Consider the following 11,270-nt stretch of genomic DNA (forward strand, 5'->3'; position numbering starts at 1 on the left):
AAGTTTTGGGAACTCTGATGGCCTAGTAATTAATGAGTTGCACTGCCAATCCAAAGACTTGCAGTTCTAATCCTCCAGCTTCTCTGCAGGAGAAAAATGAGCGGTTTCGTTCCATACAGTTTACAGCCTCTGAAAATTCAATAGAGATTTAGCCATGAATCGGTTTCAACTCAATGTCATGTAACACCTTGAAGTTTTGCAGTGAACATTATCACATGGAAAAATCTTGGAGAAATAATTCCAGAAAGAAACCAGTCTATCAATTTTTCAAAATATTGACCAAGAAAAGCACTTTTTTTGATCACTTTAACAATTAGTACTATTCTGTAAGCCTAGAATTATACAGAACTATGTTAAGTTAGTGGACTTAAGAAAGAAATCAGAGAGAATGAGAGAAAGTTTAATGCAGCTTTATTAAAGGAGGGAGGAATAGGGGAGCTCCCGAGTGAAGTTCCTCATTCTGGGGATGCAGAGTGGGTAAGTCACACTGTGAAATTATTGGGGAGGGTTTTTATAAGAGTCTTTAGGGAGGGACATTCCACTCTGATTGACAATCCACCTGCTAGCTCAGCCAGGCAGGCAAGGCCGTCAGCACTTGAATTCTGAATTCTTCATTCTTCTCTTTGGCTTCCTTTGTCCAGACTTAATAGACATAAGAGGGGAAAAACTAAGATATTTCCTGCATGAAATATTCTTGAAACTCCAATAGATTTAAGTGGAGAATTTCTATGGATGGAGTGTTACAGGAGTTCAGAAAAGAAAGAGTTCGCCTTTGTCAAGACTGACGGGGGAAGAAATACCGGTCAAAAATTACTTAACTGAGGAGAAAACGTATCTAAACTGACTTTAAAGGAAAAAGGTTTTATTCTGGTAGCATGGCATGTTCTTCTTGGTTGAAATAATAGTGCAGGAAACCTCACAGAGATAGGGAACTTTGAAGTGTGACTGAGGAACACACAGAAGAGTATGGAACATCTATGAAGAGTGGTTGAGAACTTCACTTGGAAAGGTGGTGGTGGTTGGTGTGTACTGTCAAGTCAGAACTGAGTCATTGCGGATCATCCAGTGGGGTGCAAGGCAGTAAATTACATGGGAGGAGATTGCCCAACCTTCTCCTACAGAGCAGATGCTGCATTTGAACCATGTGCCTTCAGGTTGGCCACCACCAGCACTCCCTTTTGGAAAGGTAAGCAGGCAGTAATAGGAAATGGGAAACCACTGAAAATTTCTTAGCAGAAGAATAGCATGCAGTGTTTCAAAGAAGCCAGTCATCTTCTAAGGTTGTTATCTGAGAGCATATTAAAAGGTCCATGTATGGTGGGTAGATGAAGCACCAAACTCCAGAATCATCCCCAGATTTCACTCTCCAGGTGAGAGAGCCTCTGAATACGAGCTATCTGGCCGTGGTTAAGTGAGTAGGTCAGGTGGGACACAGCAGAGTAGCCCAAAACCGAAATGTTCAATGGCGAAAAGCAGATGGACCAAGCTCTTCTTGGGGACCTGGGACAGCATGTTGCATTGATGTATCTGACCCATCCTTTCGGAACTTCCTGTATTGTTGTGACATTCTTTTCCACCTCCTTCTCCTGGGAAAAAAAGGAGGTATTACCAGTTCCCTGCGGCAAGCTTGGTCCAGCAGCTGGGGCCCAAATAGCCATTTAAAAAAAGGCAGGGGGAGAGGCTTTGATAAACAAGGGTTTGAGGCAGTAAGTACTTTTCTCATAGATGTACCTTCCCCCGAGTCCCTGGAGAAAATGTTTATATACATTACTGCTCTCCTTCAGAATCCATTAACTTTTCCCATTAACTTTTTAAATGAGTTTGACTGAAGGGTCCTCCCTGAGCTGCTGAGAGCTCGAAAGCATCTTATAACTTAAGGCTAGCTGGGCTATGAAGGGCCAAAACAACAAAACCAATAGAACAAAAACATTAGGGCATTCACAGCAGCAGTGGCGGGGCTGCCTCAGGATGGCATGACTGATATTGAGAAGATGTTTCAGCAAAGAAGAGAGACTTGTGGCCACTTTGATTCCATCTTTCTTGCTCATTTTCGGAGTGGCTTTTAGACTGTTTTCGTCTCTGAGCTGTGTATTGGCACCCACCTCCCAGAGCTCCTTTTCAACTCCCTGAATGTCAGTAAATCCTGATGACTCCTCTGTGGTCCCAGTCAGTCCTCCAACCATGAGAAACTTACTGTGTGGGTGGGGAGAGTCAGTGCTTTGTGCCAGCGACATTCGGGAAGCTCACACAGCCCCCTTCCCATTCCGTGTGAGACGATAACATGTCCTGCCAGATGTCTGGCCTTCCAGCAGTTAGAATAATTGCTATTCTGAAGCTGTAACCATTTTCATTTTTCAATTATCTTGCGAGGAGAAGAATAGCAATATTTATACACTGGCTTTCTATTCTGAAAGAACCAAAATAATAAGAGAAGGATTCTCTCAAACCGTGTTTCTAGACTGCCATATTAAACACTGCTGCCCAATTTGAAAAACCTTTTTCTGTCCCACTTAAGGTAATCAGTGGAGAAATGAGAAATAAAATGTACGTTCAAGAGATGCTCTGAAGATGATTGCCACTCCTGTCACACTGCTCAGAGAGCAGGTCCGGCCATGAGATGCAATTTATAACCAGAACTGGTTTTCCACTTGGGCCAATTCCCAGACCTTGACCTTCACACATGAGTAGAAATAAAATGTCTATTATTGCAAAAACAGAATGGATCAGCTTGTGATAAAAGGCATCGTGAATACAAAAGGAGCTGGCACAGTAGTTAAGAACTCATCCTCCTGAGAAGTCGGTGGTTCAAACTTACGACTTGGTCTATTGGAGAAAGATATGCAATCAGTTCACTGACAACTGGTTTTAGATTAAAGGAGCCCTGGTAGCACAATGATTAAGCATTTGGCTGTGAACCAAAAGGTTGGCAGTTGGAACTTATTAGCTTTTCTACAGGAAAAAGATGTGACAGCTTCCAGAAAGAATACCACCTCAGAAGGCCTGTGGGGTTGTGCTGCTCTGCCATGTGTTGGTTCCTGTGTCAGAATTGACTCGAGACAATTAATTTTAGAAGCAAAGGAGAGAGAAGTAATACCCCACAAAATAGAAAATTGTAAATTAAAGAAGATTTTTTTTATCAGAAGAATAGCTTCCCATGTGCATCCCAGCAGCCCCGAATCCTGACTGACGGCACGTCAGAGAATGTAAGGTTCCTCTCCAGACTGAATTATGTCCCTCACAAAGATAGGTTACAGTTCTAACACTTGTGAATGTGACTTTGTTGGAAAATAGGATCTTTAAAGATATTATCGGTTAACATGAGCTCAGGCTGGAATAAGACCCTAATCCTATCTGAGTGATGTCCTTATTAAAGGAGGCAGCATAGAGAATTAAGAAGACTGGCCTGGTAAGGAAGGCTAGCACTGGTGCAGCTGAGGTGACCAGAGTGTGCGAGAGACAAGGGAAGGCCTTCCCCTGGAGCCTGTAGACAGAGTATGGCCCTAATGGACATCCTAAATGTGAGGCAATACATTTCTGGATACTTAGGTCCGATGACCCTAGAAAATGAATACTACTTTCCATCTAGAACATAAACCCCTTAGGTTAAGGATTGGCCCTGGTGTTTGCAGTTACATCCCTTATTCAGGAATCAGTACCTGGCACCTGGTTGGTACTGTGTGACGTCAAGTCAGAACTGACGCATAGCTGACTCTCCAAGTTTTCAGAGGCATAGAAGGAGACTACCCATCCTTCTCCCACAGAGTACCTAGTGGGTTCTAACGAGTGCCTTTAGGCATCTTCTTACCACTGTGCCACCAGAGCTATGGCACCTAGTGTGTGCTCAACAATTATCTGTTGTCCGATAGATTGACCATGTTGAAAAGCACCTGGATTACTTTTTTTAAAAGTTGCTTCATGTCAAGTTTAAACAACTACACTAGTTTGAAAGAATATATGCTTGCTACCTCTCCCAGTTCTGTGATCAGTGTTTTGGAAGACTTAAATGGATTCTCCAAAGTTGAAATCAAGGTGTCAGTCAGACGGATTTTTACCTGGGGGTTCAGGTTGAGGAATCCATATCCAGTTTAGACCAACGGAACAATCCAGTTCCTTGTAGTTGTAGGTCTGAGGTTCTGCTGGCCGTCATCCTGGGACAACCCACATTTCCTGTTACATGGTGCCTTCTATTTTCAAAGCTTTCAAGGATCTATCCAGTCCTTCTCAGGCTCAGAATCTGATTTCCCTTGCTTCTCACAGCCAGAGAAAACACTGCTTTTAAAGGACTCATGTCATTAGGTTAGACCCCACCTGGATAAGTTCATTATTTTAAGGTTAGTTATTCGTCTTAATTAAACCTATAGCACCTCTTTTGCTGTACATCACAGGGGTAGCGCCACAGGACATGATGATGATGAGGAACCTCTCTAATTCTGTCTACTCTCTCCAGCTGCTGTTTTTAACCTTGTGTACATCCTCCTGTGTCCACTCGTGGTTTTGGTTTAAGAGAACTTTGCATTGTTCAACATGGTCAGAGTGTACTCTGTTAGTACTCTATTAGAAGTCTTTACCCCCAAGAAAATGAAACCTCCTGCCATGGAGTCAGTTCCAACTAACAATGACCAGCAGCTTCCCAGGTCTGTAAGTCTTTAACGCCAAGATGGGAGTAGACATCCATTCCCCTAGTGGCCATTTGGTTAGCAGCCTATCACTTAACCTACGGTATCACCAAAGTTCCTAGCCTGGATGTTCTGAATGTTCTCAGAGTGCCTGCTCTGTGTGAGGTAGGAGAGGGTCCATGTGTTTGGGAGGAGGGTCCAGGTGTTTGGGAAGCTTGCAGAGATCAGTCCTGAGGGACCTGAAATTGTCCCATGCTTCAGGCTCTGTTTCCCTGTACTCCTGTGAGTGAGTATGAACCCTGGAGATGAATGCATTTACCTCTTCCTGTTAACACAACCACATTGGGCTTCCTGCTGGTCCGGGTGAATGTTTTCTCAACTGCTAGAGCTTTGCAGTGACTTGAGGGACACCAGCTCTCAATGTCACATAGTACGTGTTTAGAGAATACAAGGATCAAACCAGTGACGTCTTGGGAATATGTTTTTTATATATAAAAATTTATCATTTTCCCCACCTCTTTGGATCTTCCCCAAAAGCTTTGAATAAAATGGTTTGATCTAAAAAAAAAACAACAAAAAACAACAACAACAAACAAAAAAATCCACTTTTCCTTTCTTTTTTAAATTTGAGTAAAAGTTTACCAGTCATTCTGTTTTGTCATTCAATCATTCATAACTGTTTTATTTTACAGTATTATTTACAAGTTGTTCTTGTTGTATACCAGTGAGTCAGAACAGACCCTCCAGCAGGTTTTCAGAGGCTGTTAATAGCACAGGAGGAGATTAGATTGCCCATCCCTCTCCCACCGAGCAGCTGGTAGACTTGATCTATGTGTCTTCAGGGATTGCAGCACAGCTTCTTGCCACTGTGCCACCAGAGCTCCTTATAAGTTATTCACGTAATTGATGAATTACAGTTTTTTAGTTTTCTTTTGTGTTTGTCTTGTGTGTGCCTCTGTGTCTATTGTGCTGTTTAATAACTCAGAAGAGATTAGGAGTAGGACCCACCCTTTCTTGTGTAACTTCAATGACTTTTGTAATATTACAAGAGAAAACCCCAATTTCAAAAGTGTTCGGACCTACAGATTAAAAGGCCAGGACTTCAGTACTTATTGTGAAGAGACACAATTCAATCTACAAATGAAAGTGTTGACTGAGAACACCCAGTGACTTAGCCAGTTATGAACTTTTTCTTTGTTGTATACCATCGAGTCAGATCTGACTTGAACAAGAGATTGCCCCTACTTCTTCAGTGGAGCATCTGGTAGATTCTAGCCGCGTACCTTTGAGATTGCAGGGTAGCTTCTTGCCACTAGAGCACCCTCATCTATGAACGTTTAACTAATGGAAGCCTTCTCAATTTGTTTTGGTTTTCAGGTGGAACCCAACACCAAAGTATTTCCAGCAGTCTTCCTCCAGCCCACAAGCACTTCTTTGTTTCAGTTTGAACTTGGGAAGATGAAGGTATTTATTTGCTCCCTTGTCTAAAGACCAGGGCAACAGAAGGCAGACCTGACATAAAGGGAGAAATCCCAAGCCTCATACAATAAGGGCAGCCCTCTCCCTCCACTTGGTCCCTCCAGCTTTAGTGTTCTGCTCTTTGAACTTGATTATGAAGTTCAGTTGGCAGAATGTGTGTTCTTATTTCTTTTTCTTTCCACCTCTACTAGATATGGAAAGAATGAATTCTCATATAATTCTTTATGCAGAGTCTTAGTGAATTCTAATAAAGCCGTTGGAGAATCCCTGGATACATGGTCTCTCTTCAGTTTATAATTACCATTTTAGTAATTCTAAATCTTGGGTTATCTGCATTGCCCAACAACAGAGAATCTCTGTATTGACCAGTGTTTTCTTATATAACCTTTCTGCCTTGCTGTAGAATGCAATGCCCCTGTCGGCTGCCATATTTAGGAGTGAAGAGAAGAACCCAGTCCCGCAGTGTCCACCACGGCTGGATGTCCAGACCATTCAGCCTGTTCTCTGGAGCCGCATGCCCAGTAGCTTCCTGAAGGTGGAGACTGAGCGAGTGAGCGAGCGCCACGGCTGGGTGGTACAGTGCCTGGAACCTCTGCAGATGATGGCACTCTACATCCCAGAAGAAAACAGGTACAGGGACAACCAGAGGGGAAGGTGTGGGCAGCAGGTGAGGCAGGGCAAATGCCCACATGGAAACCAGGAGCATTCTCTGTGGGCAAGCACTTTCCTTAGTCCTCAAGTGGCTGGATTTCCCTCAGACACCTCTGTTTCTGTGTTTACCTTCTCTACTTCCATTATTTACTCAGATACAACAGGAAATTCCATATGACATGCCTGCTACAAGATGGCTTGGCAATATATATTACTTAAGATCAGAGGAGCAAAAATCATGCCTGTTTACTTGGAGAACCAAGAATCAAACTCCTGGTTTCTCTTTGTTAAGAGTTATTATTGAATTATGGCATGGGCCTAGGTTCAAGCTCAGCTCCACTGCTTTCTGGTTTTGTGGAATTGTGCAAATTATTTATTGTGTCAGAGCCTTACAAGGGAACTGCCCACCACCAACAGGGTTACTGGGAGAAGAAAATGAGATTGGAATATGTGAGACTCTGATATGGTTTCTGTGCATAGAAAGAATGAAATAAATTTCACTATTGTGGATATTTCACTGTTGTAGATATCTCTATGTCCTAATGTCTTTGACGGAGAAGCAGACTTAGGAGAGAGAAGTTGAATTGACACTTGTAGAACTCCCATTTAGATCGCCAGTTAGACCATGAGCAGCATCAAAACAACATAGTGTAAGAAGAGCTGGGAAAGTCAGTTTTGGGGAGTACTCAGACTTCGGATTTGGTGAGGATTAGGAGGAACTAAGCTAATAGAACTTAAGCAGAGATCAGAGCCCAAGTGCTAAATATTCCAAACCAGCAACACACAGGCTCATAGAACTCTAAGATCAGGAAAGTAAAAGTTAATTGGGTTATACCAACAGACATCAGGATGGAAGTGTTTTCTTCCTGAACAGTGTAGTGATAGTTCTGTTTTCAAAGAAAGGGAAACCACAATAGATATGGCAGATTATAAGTATACAGATTAAGAGTAGTGACAGAATGACATTGGACTATGGGTCAGTCTTCTGAGGAGCTCTTTCTAGAAACAGAGGTTCCATTTGAGCCTGCAGATGAGAGGACTAGGTCACCTTTGCCATAGGCCTGAATGCTTTTCACTTTAAGTTTTCCTACTACAGGAAGACTTTAGACTTGGAAAGCCATGTAAGTCTTACAGACTTTTGGATAAATTTGGGTTTAGAAATACTGTGGCTTATCAGGAACTGGGTCATTGACTAGAACTGAGGGAAGAATGATGACCTATAGGACTTTTTCCATCTCTCTGGCCCCTCTGCCTTTGTTGAGTTTGGTAAAGTCTTACTGTGTTTAGAGGGAGAACTATGCTGGATTCTGGTGCATTCTTCTCCCCACTGAATGGCTGATTGCTTGTCCCATCTTCAGGTGTGTGGATATCCTAGAGCTCTGTGAACAGGAGGACTTGATGCAGTTCCACTACCACACACTGAGACTATACAGCGCAGTGTGTGCCCTAGGAAACAACAGAGTAGCCTACGCCTTGTGCAGCCATGTTGACCTCTCCCAGCTCTTCTACACCATTGACAACAAGTACCTCCCTGGTCTCCTCCGATCTGGGTTCTACGACCTGCTCATCAGCATCCACCTGGCCCATGCTAAGGAGAGGAAGCTGATGATGAAGAATGAGTACATCATCCCCATTACCAGTACCACCAGGAAAATTTGCTTATACCCAGGCGAGTCCAAAAGGCATGGACTACCAGGGGTGGGTCTGAGGACGTGCCTCAAGCCAGGGTTCAGGTTCTCCACCCCTTGCTTTGTTGTGACCAGTGAGGAACACCAGAAACAAAGCCCCGAGATCCCCTTGGAGATTCTCAAGACGAAGGCTTTGAGTATGCTCACGGAGGCTGTGCATTGCAGTGGGCCGCACATCCGTGACCCAGTCGGGGGCTCTGTGGAATTCCAGTTTGTGCCTGTGCTGAAGCTCATTGGAACCCTCCTGGTGATGGGGGTGTTTGATGATGAAGATGTCCGGCAGATCCTGCTGCTGATCGATCCCTCTGTGTTTGGGGAACACAGTGGGGAGACAGACGAAGGAGCAGAAAAGGAAGAAGTAACACAAGTAGAAGAAAAGGCAGTGGAAGCTGGGGAGAAGGCCAGCAAGGAGGCCAAGGCTCCGGTCAGAGGCTTGTTGCAGACCCGGTTACCAGAGTCCGTCAAACTGCAGGTAATCCACAGCAGCAGAGATTGTACTGTTCGAAAGGGCTCAGGAGAGAGACAGCATAGCCAAGTAGTGAGGCTGAGACTGTAGGCCCAGATCTGTATCTGCTGCTGGAAGAATGTAGCAGAGATGCCCTGAGAGAGAAGCATCTGTTATTGATGGGTTGCCAACATGAACAGACTGCTTAACTCTCTCCACTCCCAGATGAAAAGACTGACCTTTGTCAATAGGATACTTGCTTTAGAATTGTTTTTCTGGTTCCATTTAGAGTTCTCTTGATCTTACCTCCTTCCCTCTGAGACCAAAGTGACCATTTGTGAGAGAATTGTCTGGAGATGGGAGAAACCTTTGTCTATGGAGCTGACCACAGTAACTGACTCATCGAGTCATCATATTAGCACAGTGATCTAATCATCCAGCTAGTGTGAATTTGTAGCATAGCATTAAATACACTTCTATTTGAGCTAAAGAGAGTGATCATAATACTTATAGCACCTTCCCTGGTACGACCTGTTATTATTGTTAGGTGCCATTGTTGTTGTTGTTTGTTGTTATGTGCTATCGAGCTGCCTGCAACTCATAGCGACCCTACATACAACAGCCCTAAACTATACTCTATCCTGTGCCAACCTATCTCTGACCCACCTGCCCCCCATTACCCTAGTCACTGAATCAATCCATCTCATCAAGGGTCTTCCTCTCCTGCACTATCCCTCCACCCTCTCAAACATGATGTCCCTCTCCGAGGACTGGTCCCTCTTTGCAACATGTCCAAAGTATGTCAGATGAAGTATCAGAATCCTTGCCTCCAAGGAGCAGCCTGGGTTTTAACCCTCTCCAGGATGAACTTGTTTGTTTTCTTAGCAGTCCATGGTATACTCAATACTCTTTTCCAGCACCACAGCTCAAAGGCATCAGTTCTGCTTCTATCATTCTTAGTCATTGTCCAGCTCTCTGATGCATAGCAAGTGATTGCAAAGACCATGGCCTGTATCAGGCACACCATGGTCTCCTGACTGACATCGTTGGTTTTCAGTACTTTGGAGAGGTCTCTGACAGCAGACTTTCCCATCACATTATGTCTTTTAATTTCCTGTCTGCTTGTACCAAGACTATTGATTATTGAACCAAGCAAACTGAAGCTGTCAACCATCTCAATCTCTTTACTATCCATAATGATGTTGCCAATTGGCCCAGTGGTGAGAATCTTTGTTTTTCTTGATATTGAGCTTCATTCCATAGGAAGGTCCTTGACCTTCTGCAGCAAGCGCTTCAGGTCCTCATCAGTTTCAGCAATCAAGGTTGTGTGACCTGCATAGCGCAGATTGTTGATGTGTCTGCCTCCAATCCTTATGCCACGTTTCATCTCACAGAGCCCAGATTCCAGCTAATCTGTTCCACATATAGATTGAAAAGGTATGGAGATGGACACATCACTGGTTGTTGAGTCACCTAATAACCTAACTAACACCTGAGCTCTGTCCTACTCCGTGCTAGGAACCTTTAATCTTTTCTTAGTCTTTTCATATATAAACTAGCATCAATGGTAGATACTGTCTTCTGGGCCTTTATGAAATATAAACAAAATCCAGTAAAGTAGAGCAGTTTTTCCCAGTCGCGAGAGCTTGAGTTCTGAGATCAGATAGCCCTGGGTTTGAGCATCTGCCCCTTGATCACTTACTAGCTATCTGAACTTGCCTAGGTCAGTACCTATCATAGCCTTAGCTTTATTATTTATGAAAAATGAGTGATAATGTAATAAAACATAATATTACAATGTATTTTTTTTTCTAAAATACACAATTAAGTAGATTCTATCATACTGTGCATTGTAATCATAGTTTTGGTATAAGTGGTAGTCAACTCAATGACACCTAACAACCACCTGGTATTAATGTGATGTAATAGAATTGGTAGTTAAACAAAAAGTTGAGTATAGAGAAGCAGCACAACACATTCTGTATATTGTTATTTTGTACTATCAAATCAGAACGGACCCACAGCTAACCCTCCAGCAGGTTTTCAGAGGCAGTAAATCACACAAGAAGATTGCACATCTTTCTCTCACAGAGCAGCTGGTGGATTAGAACTGGTAGCCTTTGGATTGACAGCACAACTCCTTAACACTAAGCCACAGAGCTCCCAACAAATAACTTCATTTTACATGTTGTTGTTGTTGTTATGTGCCGTCAAGTCACTTGCGACTCATAGCAACCCTATGTACAACAGCCCTAAACCCTGCTCTATGCTGTGCCAATCTCACTGTCTCTGACACGCCCATCCCGATTATCCCAGTCACTGAATCAATCCACCTCATAGAGGGCCTTCCCCTCCTGCACTGTCCCTCCACCCTCCCAAGCATGACGTCCC

General features: G+C 43.5%; 1 protein-coding gene across 2 annotated transcripts in view; it reads left to right on the top strand.

Annotated features, from left to right (window-relative positions):
* The window catches only part of RYR3 (ryanodine receptor 3), a 753,100-nt gene that overhangs the window by 454,619 nt on the left and 287,211 nt on the right, over window positions 1-11,270 (top strand). For both annotated transcript variants that reach the window (XM_006883055.1, XM_006883056.1), the window contains exons 33-35: window positions 5,994-6,080; window positions 6,499-6,725; window positions 8,105-8,906. In XM_006883055.1, coding sequence (XP_006883117.1) covers window positions 5,994-6,080; window positions 6,499-6,725; window positions 8,105-8,906 — 1,116 coding nt within the window. The remainder of the gene's footprint in view (window positions 1-5,993; window positions 6,081-6,498; window positions 6,726-8,104; window positions 8,907-11,270) is intronic.

The sequence above is a fragment of the Elephantulus edwardii genome, unplaced genomic scaffold (assembly GCF_000299155.1).
Source record: "Elephantulus edwardii isolate Elephantulus edwardi_28Jun2011 unplaced genomic scaffold, EleEdw1.0 scaffold00026, whole genome shotgun sequence".
Classification (NCBI taxonomy): Eukaryota; Metazoa; Chordata; class Mammalia; order Macroscelidea; family Macroscelididae; genus Elephantulus; species Elephantulus edwardii.